Source organism: Lissotriton helveticus, chromosome 3_1, assembly GCF_964261635.1.
Source record: "Lissotriton helveticus chromosome 3_1, aLisHel1.1, whole genome shotgun sequence".
In the NCBI taxonomy this organism is placed as follows: Eukaryota; Metazoa; Chordata; class Amphibia; order Caudata; family Salamandridae; genus Lissotriton; species Lissotriton helveticus.
This window is the reverse complement of record NC_136061.1, coordinates 1,052,555,428-1,052,568,327: the sequence shown is the minus strand read 5'-3', so window position 1 is coordinate 1,052,568,327 and position 12,900 is coordinate 1,052,555,428. Positions and strand designations below refer to the sequence as shown.

Genomic DNA, 12,900 nt, shown 5'->3' with positions numbered 1-12,900 from the left:
ACTTAAGCCAAAATTTTAAACTTACTATCATTTTGGTATTCACAGAAGGCACTAACTCATTTCGGTATTCACAGAAGTTAGGACTCCTAAATGCCTTCTGTGAATACCGAAAGTCTTAAAGTTAGGATTTTTCTCAGTTTAGGAGTGGTAAAGTTAGGACTCCTAACTTTAGGACTCCTAAACTGAGAAAAATCCTAACTTAAGACTTTCGGTATTCACAGAAGGCATTTAGGAGTCCTAAAGTTAGGACTACTAACTTCTGTGAATACCAAAATGAGTAAGTGCCTTCTGTGAATACCAAAATGAGTAAGTGCCTTCTGTGAATACCAAAATGAGTAAGTGCCTTCTGTGAATACCAAAATGGTTGTAAGTTTAGGATTTTGTCTTAAGTTAGTTCTGTGAATCGGGCCCACAGTGTTTAATTTGTAAAAAAAATAATATTAAGTGCCAGAGCCAACGTCAGGAGGCCTGTAGCTCATTTCGAACCCCTCAAAAACCTATTGTCATGGCGGTCTTCATCAGGACCACGACCAACGTTAGCAACCTATGGCAAACCAAACCAAGGAACCCAGTTAATAGCTAATTCAACCAGAGAATAAATAACACTGTCAGAAGGAGTTATCATCTTAACCTAAAGATGTGTCCAAACAGTCCCATAATCATCGGGATGCAAAGGAATACAACGTCAAATCGATAATTATATTTTAAACCACAAATGAAACATAATGGGCCAAAATTAAATTGGCAACTGCACCCCGTGAGTGAGGGGGAGAAAGACATGTCCCAAAAAGGTGTGCGAAACACCAAACCACCACACAAATATACAATGGCAGAGTAAGGACCCAAAGCTGTCGGCATATAAAGTGGCCTCACTGCTAACAGTCTTCTAATCCAGATTTAGGAACGTTCGAGAAAAATAATACTATTTGAGACCCAGGAAAAACAACAGGAGTCAAAAGCCAAAAGCTATTACAAGTAATGTGCCATTAAAAACACTCCTAGTTGAACTCAAATCCCCAGTGGAAGAGGTGAAACAAAGAATCCAATCTCACAAATACCATAAAACAACAGAAAAAAGTTTTCAGTAATCAGCGTATCAAGTGGAGAAACTAACAGCTAGATTCCTTAAAGTAAATTCGGCTCGCAAAGGGCCAGATTCTGAGAATCTGGCCCTTTGCAAGCGCAATTTTTGCATTTGAGATTCATCATCCCAAATGCAAAAATCGGAAATTGCGAAATCGTTAAATTGCGAGGAATTGCATTTAAGGAATCTCTATTTGAGATTCCTTAAATGCAATTCATGAATCATTTTTGAATTGCGAAATCGCTATTTTTGGCCGCTATTTACCGCGAAGTCTGACTTCGTGGTAAATAGCGAAAATTTAGAAAAATGCACTTTAGTGCATTTTTCTAAGTTGTATGTTACACACACACACATGTCCTTTGGACATGTGTGTGCGCAACATCAGTCTACATTTACATTTCAGGGGTGCTACAGGGTGTCCTTTGGACACCACTGGCACCCTTGAAATCGCATCCTTATTTGCGATTAGCAAATTGCTAATCGCAAATAAGGAAGCTGTAGAAATCGCAAATCATATTGCGATTTCTACATGAATGCCGTTTTGCGAGTCTTTAATAGCGATTCCTTAATAATCGCTATTAAGGACAGGCAAAACATTACAATGATGAATCTGGGGGTAAACCGTTAACACAGTTACAAAGAATCGGTAAAAAGAAAACAGTGAAATCCATCAAAATATAGTTTTACACGAGCTAACAGCAAACATTAGGGAGGATTGCCATCCAGGGAAGGGTGCCACGCTTACCACGGGCACAGCGCGAGATCACCCCAGCTTGCTGATTCCGAAGGATTCGTACTCGTGCAAGTGCTAACAATCCTCGCATGATAATAAACATTGCTAAGCTGCCTGATGGTTTCTTGCTTTCATTGAGTGTGACACTTACTCCACCATATCAGACAGAAGTAACTGCTCAAGGCAATAGGTGTAGGCGAGTACAGTTGGAACTATCCCAGCACAAGCCAGTGAACTACAGGGTTTCCACCAGTGCAATCACAAGTTGAAACCCCTTACCTAAAGATCGGTCTGCCTCCAGGACATAGTGGCCGCCACTTCATCCTATTTAGGGCGAGCATGGCAGTCCTGACCAAGAAATCAGTGATCAAATAATGACCCCGAACTGAGAGGAGAAAACCCCTATCTGTTTTTTTAAGAATGTTTTTCAAAAGCAAATCTCACTTTTGAAGATTGCTTTTGAAAATGAGAAAAATTGCCAAACAGTGATCTTGTTGGCAGAATCTTATGCCTCACTAGAGGTTGCCCTGAAGGCAGTGAGATTTACAAAAGAAAAGTGGGCATCTCTAACAATGGCACACAGTCCTCTGCCGGGAAAGGAGGCAGGCCTGTCACTGATCTGGTGGGTTGGTGGGCCACCACCTGGCCTCCAAAAGAGCCTCTAAATGCTCAGGAGTCCACTAATTACCCGGAAACACATAAAGACTAGTTAATACATATCAGATATTTCCAGGAACTCTTCATACTGTAATGAATCATTGTCAATCAAGTACAGTCATTCACAATTTTACTCATAAAATGTGGATACTAAGCATGAAAATGAAAACCAGTCTGTGAGCTCTTCATTTTGGTGCTGAATGGAAAGACAGATTGAGACAAAGTTTTTGTTTAGTGCTTAGTTTTTAGTACTAAATATATCAATGTCTCTATCGATAGTATTGGTGCTGTTATGTGTCATGTCAATCTCCAAACTTACATTAGGTCATTAGGTAGCTATGACATTACCTGTGGTAAGGTCATGATGAAGTTGAATGCATTTGCTTCCTTTGCTGCTTTCACTATGTCTTCCATAGTTGCGTTTTCTTTCCCAAATCGAATGTTCTCAGCAATTGTGGTGGAGAATAGTACTGGTTCCTGCTCAACTATCCCGATCAAGGAGCGCAGCCATTGAATGTTAAGTGTACGAATGTCGTGACCATCCAACGTAACCTATAGAAGCAACATTTTCAGTTTCAATCTTTTATTCACATAAGAACAATGTATAATATTATTGATATGTCTTGGGCTCATATATAAACAAAAAGATATTGTATTCAATTATTACAATCGTTATCAAGTACAATATTCTTGAATGAACATAGATACAAGACTAGGGAGGGAAAACAGTGTTGTCGGCTATGTGATGAGCCTTAAATCTTGTTTGAGCATCATTGCATCGTTAGTAATTTATTTCAGAGTTTAGCTGCTGTCTGCAAAAAAAGGTAATTGTTGATTCTACCAAAGAATAGGTTGCTAATGTCATAAATAGTTAATAAGAAATTGAGAGCGGGTTTTATAAAATACTTTGTGGGTAACACTCAAGAATTTGAATGAGATTCTTGATTCTAAGAGGAGCCACTGCAAATGCCCTTAGAGCAGAGGTGATGTTATGCTATATTCACTGTTCCCTGTAAGGAGCGCAGGCACCTATCTCACCTCGAGCGCACAGTGTGGTGTGTGAAGCACGGAGAGTGGCAAGTACATTCAGCAGCAAGTGCCTTCTGCACTTGCTGCATTTCTTTTGTTAAAAGGGTGCAGCTGTGGGGCAGATTGTATGCCTGTGTGAAAGTATTCATGTTAATCACAGCTCCCGTCATACATATATTATGCTGGTATGTTATATAGATTTGTGTAGCGCTACTTATCACCAGAAGGGTATCCAAATGCTGGAGCAGGTGCGAAGGTCGTCTGCTGGAGAAGTTGAGTTAGTTGAAGAGCCAAGTGTTCAACCTCTTGTGGAACAAGAAGTGAGGAGGAGGCTCTGATGTGTGAACGCAGCTTGTTCCATGAAATGTAAGAGAAGGCTAGGCTGCCCATTCTGCTTTTGCGGATACAGGAATGTGTGCGAAGGAGTGTGAGGCTAGGCGTATGAGTGTAGTAGGTTGGAGGCAGTGAAGGCAGCAGTTAAGGTATTCTGGTCCTATGTTGTGCGGTGCCTTGTATGCATGCGTTAGGAGTTGGAATTGACAGTATTTGTGTGTCTGCAGCCAGTGGAGTTCTCTGAAGTGTGTGCGATGTGTGTACGACCTGAGATGGACAAGTCTAGCTGCGGCATTCTGGAACCGTCTGAAGTCACTGGAGAAGGTGGCTGGAGATTCTGGCATAGAGCGTGTTGCTCTATTCTAGTCTGCTAGTGACTAGGGCTTGAGTGTTTGTGGGGATCCATTTGAAGATTTTCCTGAGGAGGTATACCATGTGAAAACAGGAGGAACTGACTGCGTTCAGTTCTAAGGCTATGTTGAGTTTGTTGTCTAGGATGACTTCCAGGTTTTTTGCATGGTTAGAGGGTATAGGTGCAGGGCCAAGCTCTGATGCCCACCATTTTGAGTCCCAGGGGAGTTTGTGTTCCTGAAAACAAGCATTTCCGTCTTGTCAAAGTTGGGCTTTAAGCAGTTGGTTTTCTTCTGTTCTGCTATGCAGGTCATGCGTTTGGTGAAGTTGGAGCTGGTCATGGAGGACTTGTCAGGCACAGAGAGGATGGGCTGGGTGTTGACATCGGCGTACAAAAGGATGGAGATGCAGTGAGCTCTGAGGATGTCAGCGAGTGGATCATGTATGTGGAACAGAGTGGGGCTGAGAGATGATCCTTGAGGGACTTCACAGATCACGTCCTTGGGCTTTGATGTGTAGGGTGGGAGTCTGACTCTCTGAGTTCTTCCTGTGAGTAAGGAGCATATCCATTCAAGGACTGGACCTTGGATGCCTGTTGTGTGAAGTCTTTTGATGAGGCTCGAGTGTGATACGGTGTCGAACAGAGCAGATCTCATATGTGGCAGCAATGAGTGCTGTCTCTGTGCTATGGATTCTGCGAAAGCTGGATTGGGTATGGTTGAGAAGATTGCGGAGTCCCAGGTGGCTGGTGAATTGATGGTTGATTGACTTCTCTATAACTTTGGATAGGTGCAGTAGTAGAGATAGGGCATAGGTTGATCCTCTTTCAGTGGTTTATTGAGAAGGGCAGAGACTTCAGCATGATTCCAGTCCTCTGGGACGATCGCGAAGCAATGGAGGAGTTGATGATGTGGGTGAGGAATATGCTGATGCTTGGGCCCCAGGGGATGGGATCTCTGGGTACAAAATAGGCTCAGGGAAGGGGGTCACATGGCCCCATCCCCTTTATAAAACAAACAGTCCACGGTTCTCCCTTACAATTGCTGCTGAGTATGCAAACTCACCAAATTACCTACAAGCATCGCTCATTTTGCACCGCCCCTTCCAGTTAGTAGTATGCAGTGGTGTTCCCATCATTTTCCAGGCTGATGGACGGTGTGTTTCCTTTTCAATTGCACGTTAAAAAATTATCTGAAATCCTTAATGGAGGTGAGTGAATTGTTGCGCAGTCTCTTCTGTATCGACTGTCCAAGATGCTTGGGTTCCTTCTTGTCGTCTTCTAGTCTCCCTTTTAATTGGTGCGGAGTATGCAAAGATACCAAACCATCTACAAGCTCAGCCCGTTTTGCCCAGCCTCTTCCATTTAACAGTATGCAATGGTGTCCCTTCCATTTTACAAGATGATGGACACTGTGGGTTTTCTTTACAATTGCATGTTGAAAAACGATCTGAAATCCTTGGTGGAGGTGAATGCATTGTTGATTTATTGGAGTGCAATCTCTTCTGTTTTAACTGTCCATGACATGTGGGTTCTTTCTTGCATTCTCCTAGTCTGAGTGCAGAGTCCACGGTTCTCCCTTTTAATGGCTGCTGAGTATGCAGAGGCAGCAAATCACCTACAAGCTCTGTCCATTTGGCTCCGCCCCTTCCAGTTAGGAGTATGCATTGGTGTTCCAGCCATTTTCTAGGCTGATGAACAGTGTGTTTTCTTTTTAAATGCACGTCGAAAAAAATTCTGAAATCCTAGATGGAGGTGAAAGCAATGTTGATTTATTGGAGCATAATCTCTTCTGTAGTGACTGTCCAAGACGAGTGGGTTCTTACTTGTCGTCTTCTAGTCTGAGACCAAAGTCCACGGTTCTCCCTTTTAATTGCTGCTGAATATGAGAAGGTACCAAATCACCTACAAGCTCTGCCCATTTGGCTCCACCCTTTCCATGTTAGTAGTATGCAACTGTGTTCCTTCCATTTTACAGGCTGATGGACATTCTGTGTTTTCTTTACAATTTCACATGGAAAATTGATCTGAAATCCTTGACTGCATTGTTGATTTATTGGCATGCAATTTCTTCTGTAGTGACTGTCCAAGACAAGTGGGTTATTTCTTGTCATCTCCTGGTCTGATAGCAGAGTCCAGTCCACAGTTCTCCCTTCTAATTGTTGCTGAGTATGCAGAGGCAGGAAATCATCTATAAGCTTCGTCCATTTGGCCCCGCCCTTTCCAGTTAGTAATATGTATTGGTGTTCCCGTCATAATACAGGCTGATGGACAGTGTGTTTTCTTTACAATTGCATATTGAAAAACGATCTGAAATCCTGGATGGACGTGAACGCATTGTTGATTTATTGGCTACAATCTCTTCGCTAGTCACTGTCCAAGAAGAGTGAGTTATTTCTCCTCATCTCCTGGTCTGAGAACAGAGTCCATGGTTCTCCCTTTTAATTGCTGCTGAGTATGCAAAGGAGCCAAATCACCTATGAACTCTGCCCCATTGGCCCAGCCCCTTCCACCTTAGTAATATGCATAGGCTGATGGACAGTGTGCTTTCTTTACATCCGCACATGAATAACGATTGGAAACCCTTGATGGAGGTGAATGCATTGTTGATTTATTGGAGCACATTCTCTTCTATAGCGACTGTTTAAGACAAGTGGGTCCTTTCTTGTCATCTACTGGTCTGACAGCGGAGCCCATGGTTCTCCCATGTAATTGCTGCTCAATATACAAAGGTGTCAAATTACTTAAAAGCTCTGCCCGTTTAGTTCCGGACCGTCCACGTTAGTAGTAAGCAATGGTGCTGGCTCTGGTTGTGTTGGGCGCAGGCCAGGCCCTCTGCCAACTCCCTGCTGTGCACAGCCAAAGGCTGTGTGCAGTGTGGGGTTGGCGGCCTGTGGGAATGTTATATGGTTCCTATGAATTAAGTAGGACTGTGTAGCTGGACATCATGAACTTCAGAATATAGGAACTCAGTTCGCACATATCGTCAGAAAATGTTGTCCCAATTAAAAGCTAGCTCCCAGTGGCCCATCTGAGCCGTTAACCCTTAAAAGGGTACCAGATGGTGTCAGTAACTTAGAACATGACTGCTCTTATTCCCCAAGGAAGTCATGGAAACAGATCTACCCTTTCATTTTTACTTTTGCATGCTCATGATGAACACAAGAAAGACACAAAAATTTATTTTCAAACATATATTGAAACAATCGTTTCCTTGTATAAAAAGAGTGAGTTGTGATTATTATGCAAATAAAACAAAGCACTGTAAGCAGCATTACAAGAATGGTGAAAAAGCTAACAATTGAACCATGATAATGTAACTATGCGATCATACTCCTATCTAATACTACCCATACTACTGAGTGGGAGTGGTACACTCAAAGTGGATGTAGCCTCTTCCAGATCCTTTGGGATAGCCTAACACCCCATACCTGGTTTAGATGTACCCGGAAGCCGGTTTGATGTAGAGCAGGCTACTGTCCTTTGCAGGATAGAGGTCAGTGTTAGCAGGGTTGCATCTCAGTCACAGTGCACAGCGTTCCAGGACAATCCCAGCGTAAATGATTCTCTGCCGAATGTAGCACAGAGGCTGTTTATACAATAAAAGCACTGTTCCAATTGCATTGTGTCAAAGGTGCAGACCTGATGCAATGGTTTGTCTAGAGGCCTAGCGCTGTCTCCAACCAGATAATGTAAATGTAAGGGCATCGGCTCTGTGTGCCTAGCCTTGGACAGAGTATATAAATAACATTATAATAATACTTACTAACAAATGAACTGCATGTATAATAGCTTCTTTGTACATTATTGTGTAAGAGTAACGTATGCAAAAAATCACCATTAAAAAAGCCAAACTAAAACGTGAAACTAAAATGAAGATTTAGAACGGGCCCTGATGGACCTCACTACAGGGGGTTTGCTGCAGCCAGGCCCTGCGCACATCTCCCAGCCATGCATGACCAAAGGACTCACACAGTTGGGGTTGGCTTTACGTATGGTAATAAAATATTACCTTACATTAAAAAAATCAAGAAATGCACTGAAAAAAACAGGATAAAGTAACGTTATGTTTGAGAGTGATAAAAGAACTGTTTTGGTTAAAAAAGAATTGAAATTCACTGAAAAAAACAAGGGTCATAAGCAGTGCATGGCAAGGGCAAAAGCTGTAGTTAGCTTTGCTAACTATAACTGGTGAATTTCTGTGATTTTGTTTTTGTTTGAAAAGTTAATGTTCTAACTTATGTATCAGTAGCGGTCGGTGGTGGGAGTACCGGTGGCAGTGACGTGGGGTGGGGAAGTGGCAGGGTGGTGGGTAGTAAACTACAAAATACGGCCAAATACAGGTAAGTAAACATATAAATAAATAAAACGAATTATGTTGCACACACTGCATCGAATTTGGCAATGCAGTACACGCAACGAAATTCATTTTATTTATTTATATGTTTACTTACCTGTATTTGGCCGTATTCCGTTTACTACCCCCCCACCCTGCCCCTTCCCCGCCCCACGTCACCGTCTGGCAGCACTCCCACCACCGACCGTTACTGTTATGTATTCACCTAATTCTCACGTTACTTTAACCTTTGGTTTTTTAAGTAAATATTAAATTCCTCTAACAAGATGTGTGCGATACTGACACATTTCATCTAACACTGAAGGTAGGAATGTTTATGTACCTTTAACCAGTCTCGGGACCGACCAACCTCCAGTCGGCGGTCCCGGCACCGTCATTACAATGCAACCTCACATGGTGTGGTTGCATACTCCTATTTCTCCATGGGATCTTTTCCCCATAACCCAGCCGTAACACAAGCTCGCATGGAGAAATGGGAGATTCTGTTAATCCCTGCACCTTAACTTGCCTGCCAGAGTGCAGGGATTAACAGGGGGGCACCCAACCAGAGGCTGTGGAGGAATGGGGTGTCTAGGGGCCCATCAAAGTTGCTTTCCGACAGGCTTTCCATGTCAGAAAGCCCGACATGGAAAACCTGTTGGAAACCGACAATTAAATCCCGATGGCGGAAACGCCTTCCTCAGGGTTACTTTGGGGCCTCCGACTGACCGGAATCCAGCTGGAATGACCACCTGCATTCAATACCGACCACCTACATTGTTATTAGGCAGTGGGAATTGAAACCGGAGATGCCAGTTGGAAAGGAGGGCTAAAGTGGGCTTTTGGGTGTGATAGATATCCTTCACAAAAGAGTAACCTCATTGCTATTCACAAACTGCACTTCAAAAGTTACTGTCTTAATCATCATGTTGTTTCCTTTCATATTTTCCGCTTTTTCACTTACATATTAGCTGTTTACACTAGAATGATGACTATGAAATGTACATTTATTCATGTTACTATTCATTGCAACATGTTAATCAAGGCTGTCTAAATATATTCATATTCTTTTTTTTAAATTGGAGTCCTCTGCTCTAATTATTGGTTTGGATTTATAAACAAGGGTTTATGGAAGCTAATAATCTAACTTGGTTTTTATTATTATTAAAGTAAGTAAGTGAAAAGGTGCAAGCCATTTTCTACTCTACTAATTTTTTATTCAAAAAGATTCAACAATGATCAGATATGTTATAAAAAGCTAATGACAGAGGGTTGCACGGTGGTTGCAGTCCAACTGCCTTTCTGTCTTGCGTTGGCACAGTGACAAAGTCTTTAGTGCCTGTGGATTTCTGGACCACGTTCTGGAATATTGATATAGAAAATGTACCATTACTACAGCCAAAATTGAGAGACGGCCATATTTACAAGGGCTTTATCAACAGCTTTTTGGCTTAAAAAGTCAAAGAAGCGGAGATAAAAATATCGTCCTATTTACAAGCGGGTGCTAACATGCATAATCACATATTAGCACCCTTTTGCACTACGCCTACTTTTGCATCTCTAATAAGATGCAAAGTGAGCGTTCCTGACATACACTACATGTCAGGACATCAATAGAGTGACTGCGCGCTATCAGCAAGGATGCCCTAGCTTTTTAGTAGATGTCAGTTTTTGGAGAAAACTGCTGTTTTCTCCAAAAACTAACGTCTGCTAAATTCTTGATTTAGCCACCCCTAACATAGGGGGTGGATTTTGCTGATACGATCCTGTGGGTCAAGCGATGTTCCATGCAAAAGGGAGATAACCTCGCTATCTTTGAATTTTTTATCCCCCTGGAGTAACGCGTTGTTAAATACGTGCTACCATGGCGATAAAAAGCAGAGATAGCCTGCGATAATTATCGCTAAGCAAGGCCAGCGATAATTATCGTTGGCCGTTGCTAATATGCCCCCAAAACGGTAGTAGACGTACTGCATCTCAGACCTGGAGTAAATTTAGTAACAAAAAGAGGATGGGAGCACACTGCCTTACATCCCAGTACTCAGTTCGCCCTGATACATCATGGTAAATGCAGTACATCATAACACTTCAGTGGTACTCTTTAGTTTTTCGCCCTTGTTGGTGCAGCCAGTGCTGTGTATCTCTTGACACGTTTTTCAGGTCAGTTTTCCTTCTTCAGTAGAGAGCAACACAACATTTTGGGTTTAAGTTCAACAAGACATATAACCAATCACTCAATCACTGACACGGCACCACCCTCCCATAGAACAGGGACTTAAAATTGAATTTCACAGGAAGTATTATTAAAAAAAATATATATATATTCAATTGAAATGAAAAGAAAATTATATAGCAATAGAATTATAAATACTATTTCATGGGAAAATATTTTCATGAGTTTTTAAAATTTATAAATATATGTAATTAAAAAAAATGTAAATTAATGTAAATGAATTCTATAGATAACATTTAGTAATTGTGTTTATTACATCATAAGGCAATATAAATATTTTACTTTAGTTGGAGTTTTATTAATTGTGTATTTCATTCAAAATTAGGTTAATAGTGCTTTAGCATTTTAATCTTATGTTCCGTATACTATAAAATGAATTTCCATTAACATTTAGCTTAAAATATTCTTATTAATTTCTATGTTTATACTTTTTTTTTACTTTATCGTACAGTTGACCATGAAGAGTGCTCTGTCCTAGTTGCAAAGAACTCTGCCTACATGTGAAAATGTTGTACATTACACTACTAACTTAATTACATATTTAATATAGTTATTTGCAATTAAATTATTTTTTAAAGTTGTATTTGAAAATAAATCCGATCTAAAATAAAGTGTTTGTATTTCCTTATTACATATTAAACATTATAAAAAGTTATGTATACAATGAATTTACATTACTTCAATCATTTTTGTGAAATTGAGGTTAGCTTTGTTTTTAAATAAAAAGGTTATTGAAATATAAAATAATATTTATTTTTATGTATGTATAATTATTTTAACATCAAATAAATGTATGTATAAAAACTTAAAATACATCAATTTATTTTCAGATTATTTGCTATGCGGTTCTATTTTATGTCTGTGCATTCACTATGTTCTAAGGGAGAGTGTTATAGTGGTTGGCCATGTGTGGTACTGGATGTACAACAGGGTCGTTTTTGGATCTAGAAACTTTAAACTCACAAATATAGCTCCACCCCCTATTTCAAGGGGTCGAGACATGCAAGTATACACTTTGTAGTAAGTTTGCACTCAGAAATGGTGATTTACCAAAAGTTGTACATTTACTACAAAGTGCAAAAGTAAGCTTACACTTGTAGATTTACTCACGTCTAAATTAATTTTTGTGACTAGGCCCCTGACAGCCCAGAACTGCATTTCCACCACCAGACTTCATGCTTACGTAATGTGCTCCCCACACTCTAATGTTTGAGAATAGGTTATTCCTTGAATGAGGCCCTTGTGTTTAGAGCCCACACCAATGTCCTCCCCTCAACCAGCCTCTTAAATGCTGTACACTTATTTGGCCTCATTTGGTTCCCAATTCTTTCCCTTGGGCTCCACTTGGCACACAACCTAATGTCTAAGGCCCCATCTCAATGTCCTTCATCTAACGAAATACTGACACATATGTCTCCATAAGTGCTCCACTAAGCACTTTTACTAATACTGAACATTCTGACAACTTTAAGGAACTAATCCAGGTTTTTTGGAATTACCCTGCTCTCCACTAAGTTTTTCTTTATCTAGTGCAACTTTAGAGACATTGTTCTAATCCCCTGAAAAGGCAATCATTTTTAATTCTACGCACCAAAACACAATACTGCAGCTTCTTCTCTACATTCCTACCTTGCTCAGCCATGCTAGTCCACTATTTTCTCATCACCTCCAAGATCTAGTCACCTTTCCCTAGTCAAACATTATTCTCTTGCACTCAGCCACTCCTCCACTCAACCCCCCACTGCCCTCATGAGAAACTCTTCAACTGAGCAAGCGGTTCTCACTTACTCACTTAAAGAAATTTCGCTAAGACCAAATGATCTCAAGATTTGCCACCCACTATTTAACTTGCTCTACCATACAAGTCTCATTGAACACCTAGTAAGCACTAACTGAGGGTTTTTTTCAAGACCAATTTGCAGTTAAATAACATCCAAGACAATGACAACAAATACCTTCTGATCTCTCTCATATAAAACTTGCCAATGTTTTCCTTACCTTCACACATCTAAATCACGGGCCCTGGTCTGCAACACAACATAGGGCTCGTTTTTGTCTTTCATCAGTTTTATACAGCTGCACCTGCTCTTTCCATTGACAAGATTATTTGGGTACACCTATTTTTGAACAAAAGACACCTTTGTCA

General features: G+C 40.8%; 1 protein-coding gene across 1 annotated transcript in view; it reads right to left on the bottom strand.

The window, feature by feature from the left end:
* Positions 1 to 12,900, bottom strand: part of ABCB11 (ATP binding cassette subfamily B member 11) — a 574,638-nt gene that overhangs the window by 144,111 nt on the left and 417,627 nt on the right. Inside the window, exon 15 of the mRNA XM_078681619.1 lies at positions 2,823 to 3,026. Coding sequence (XP_078537745.1) covers positions 2,823 to 3,026 — 204 coding nt within the window. The remainder of the gene's footprint in view (positions 1 to 2,822; positions 3,027 to 12,900) is intronic.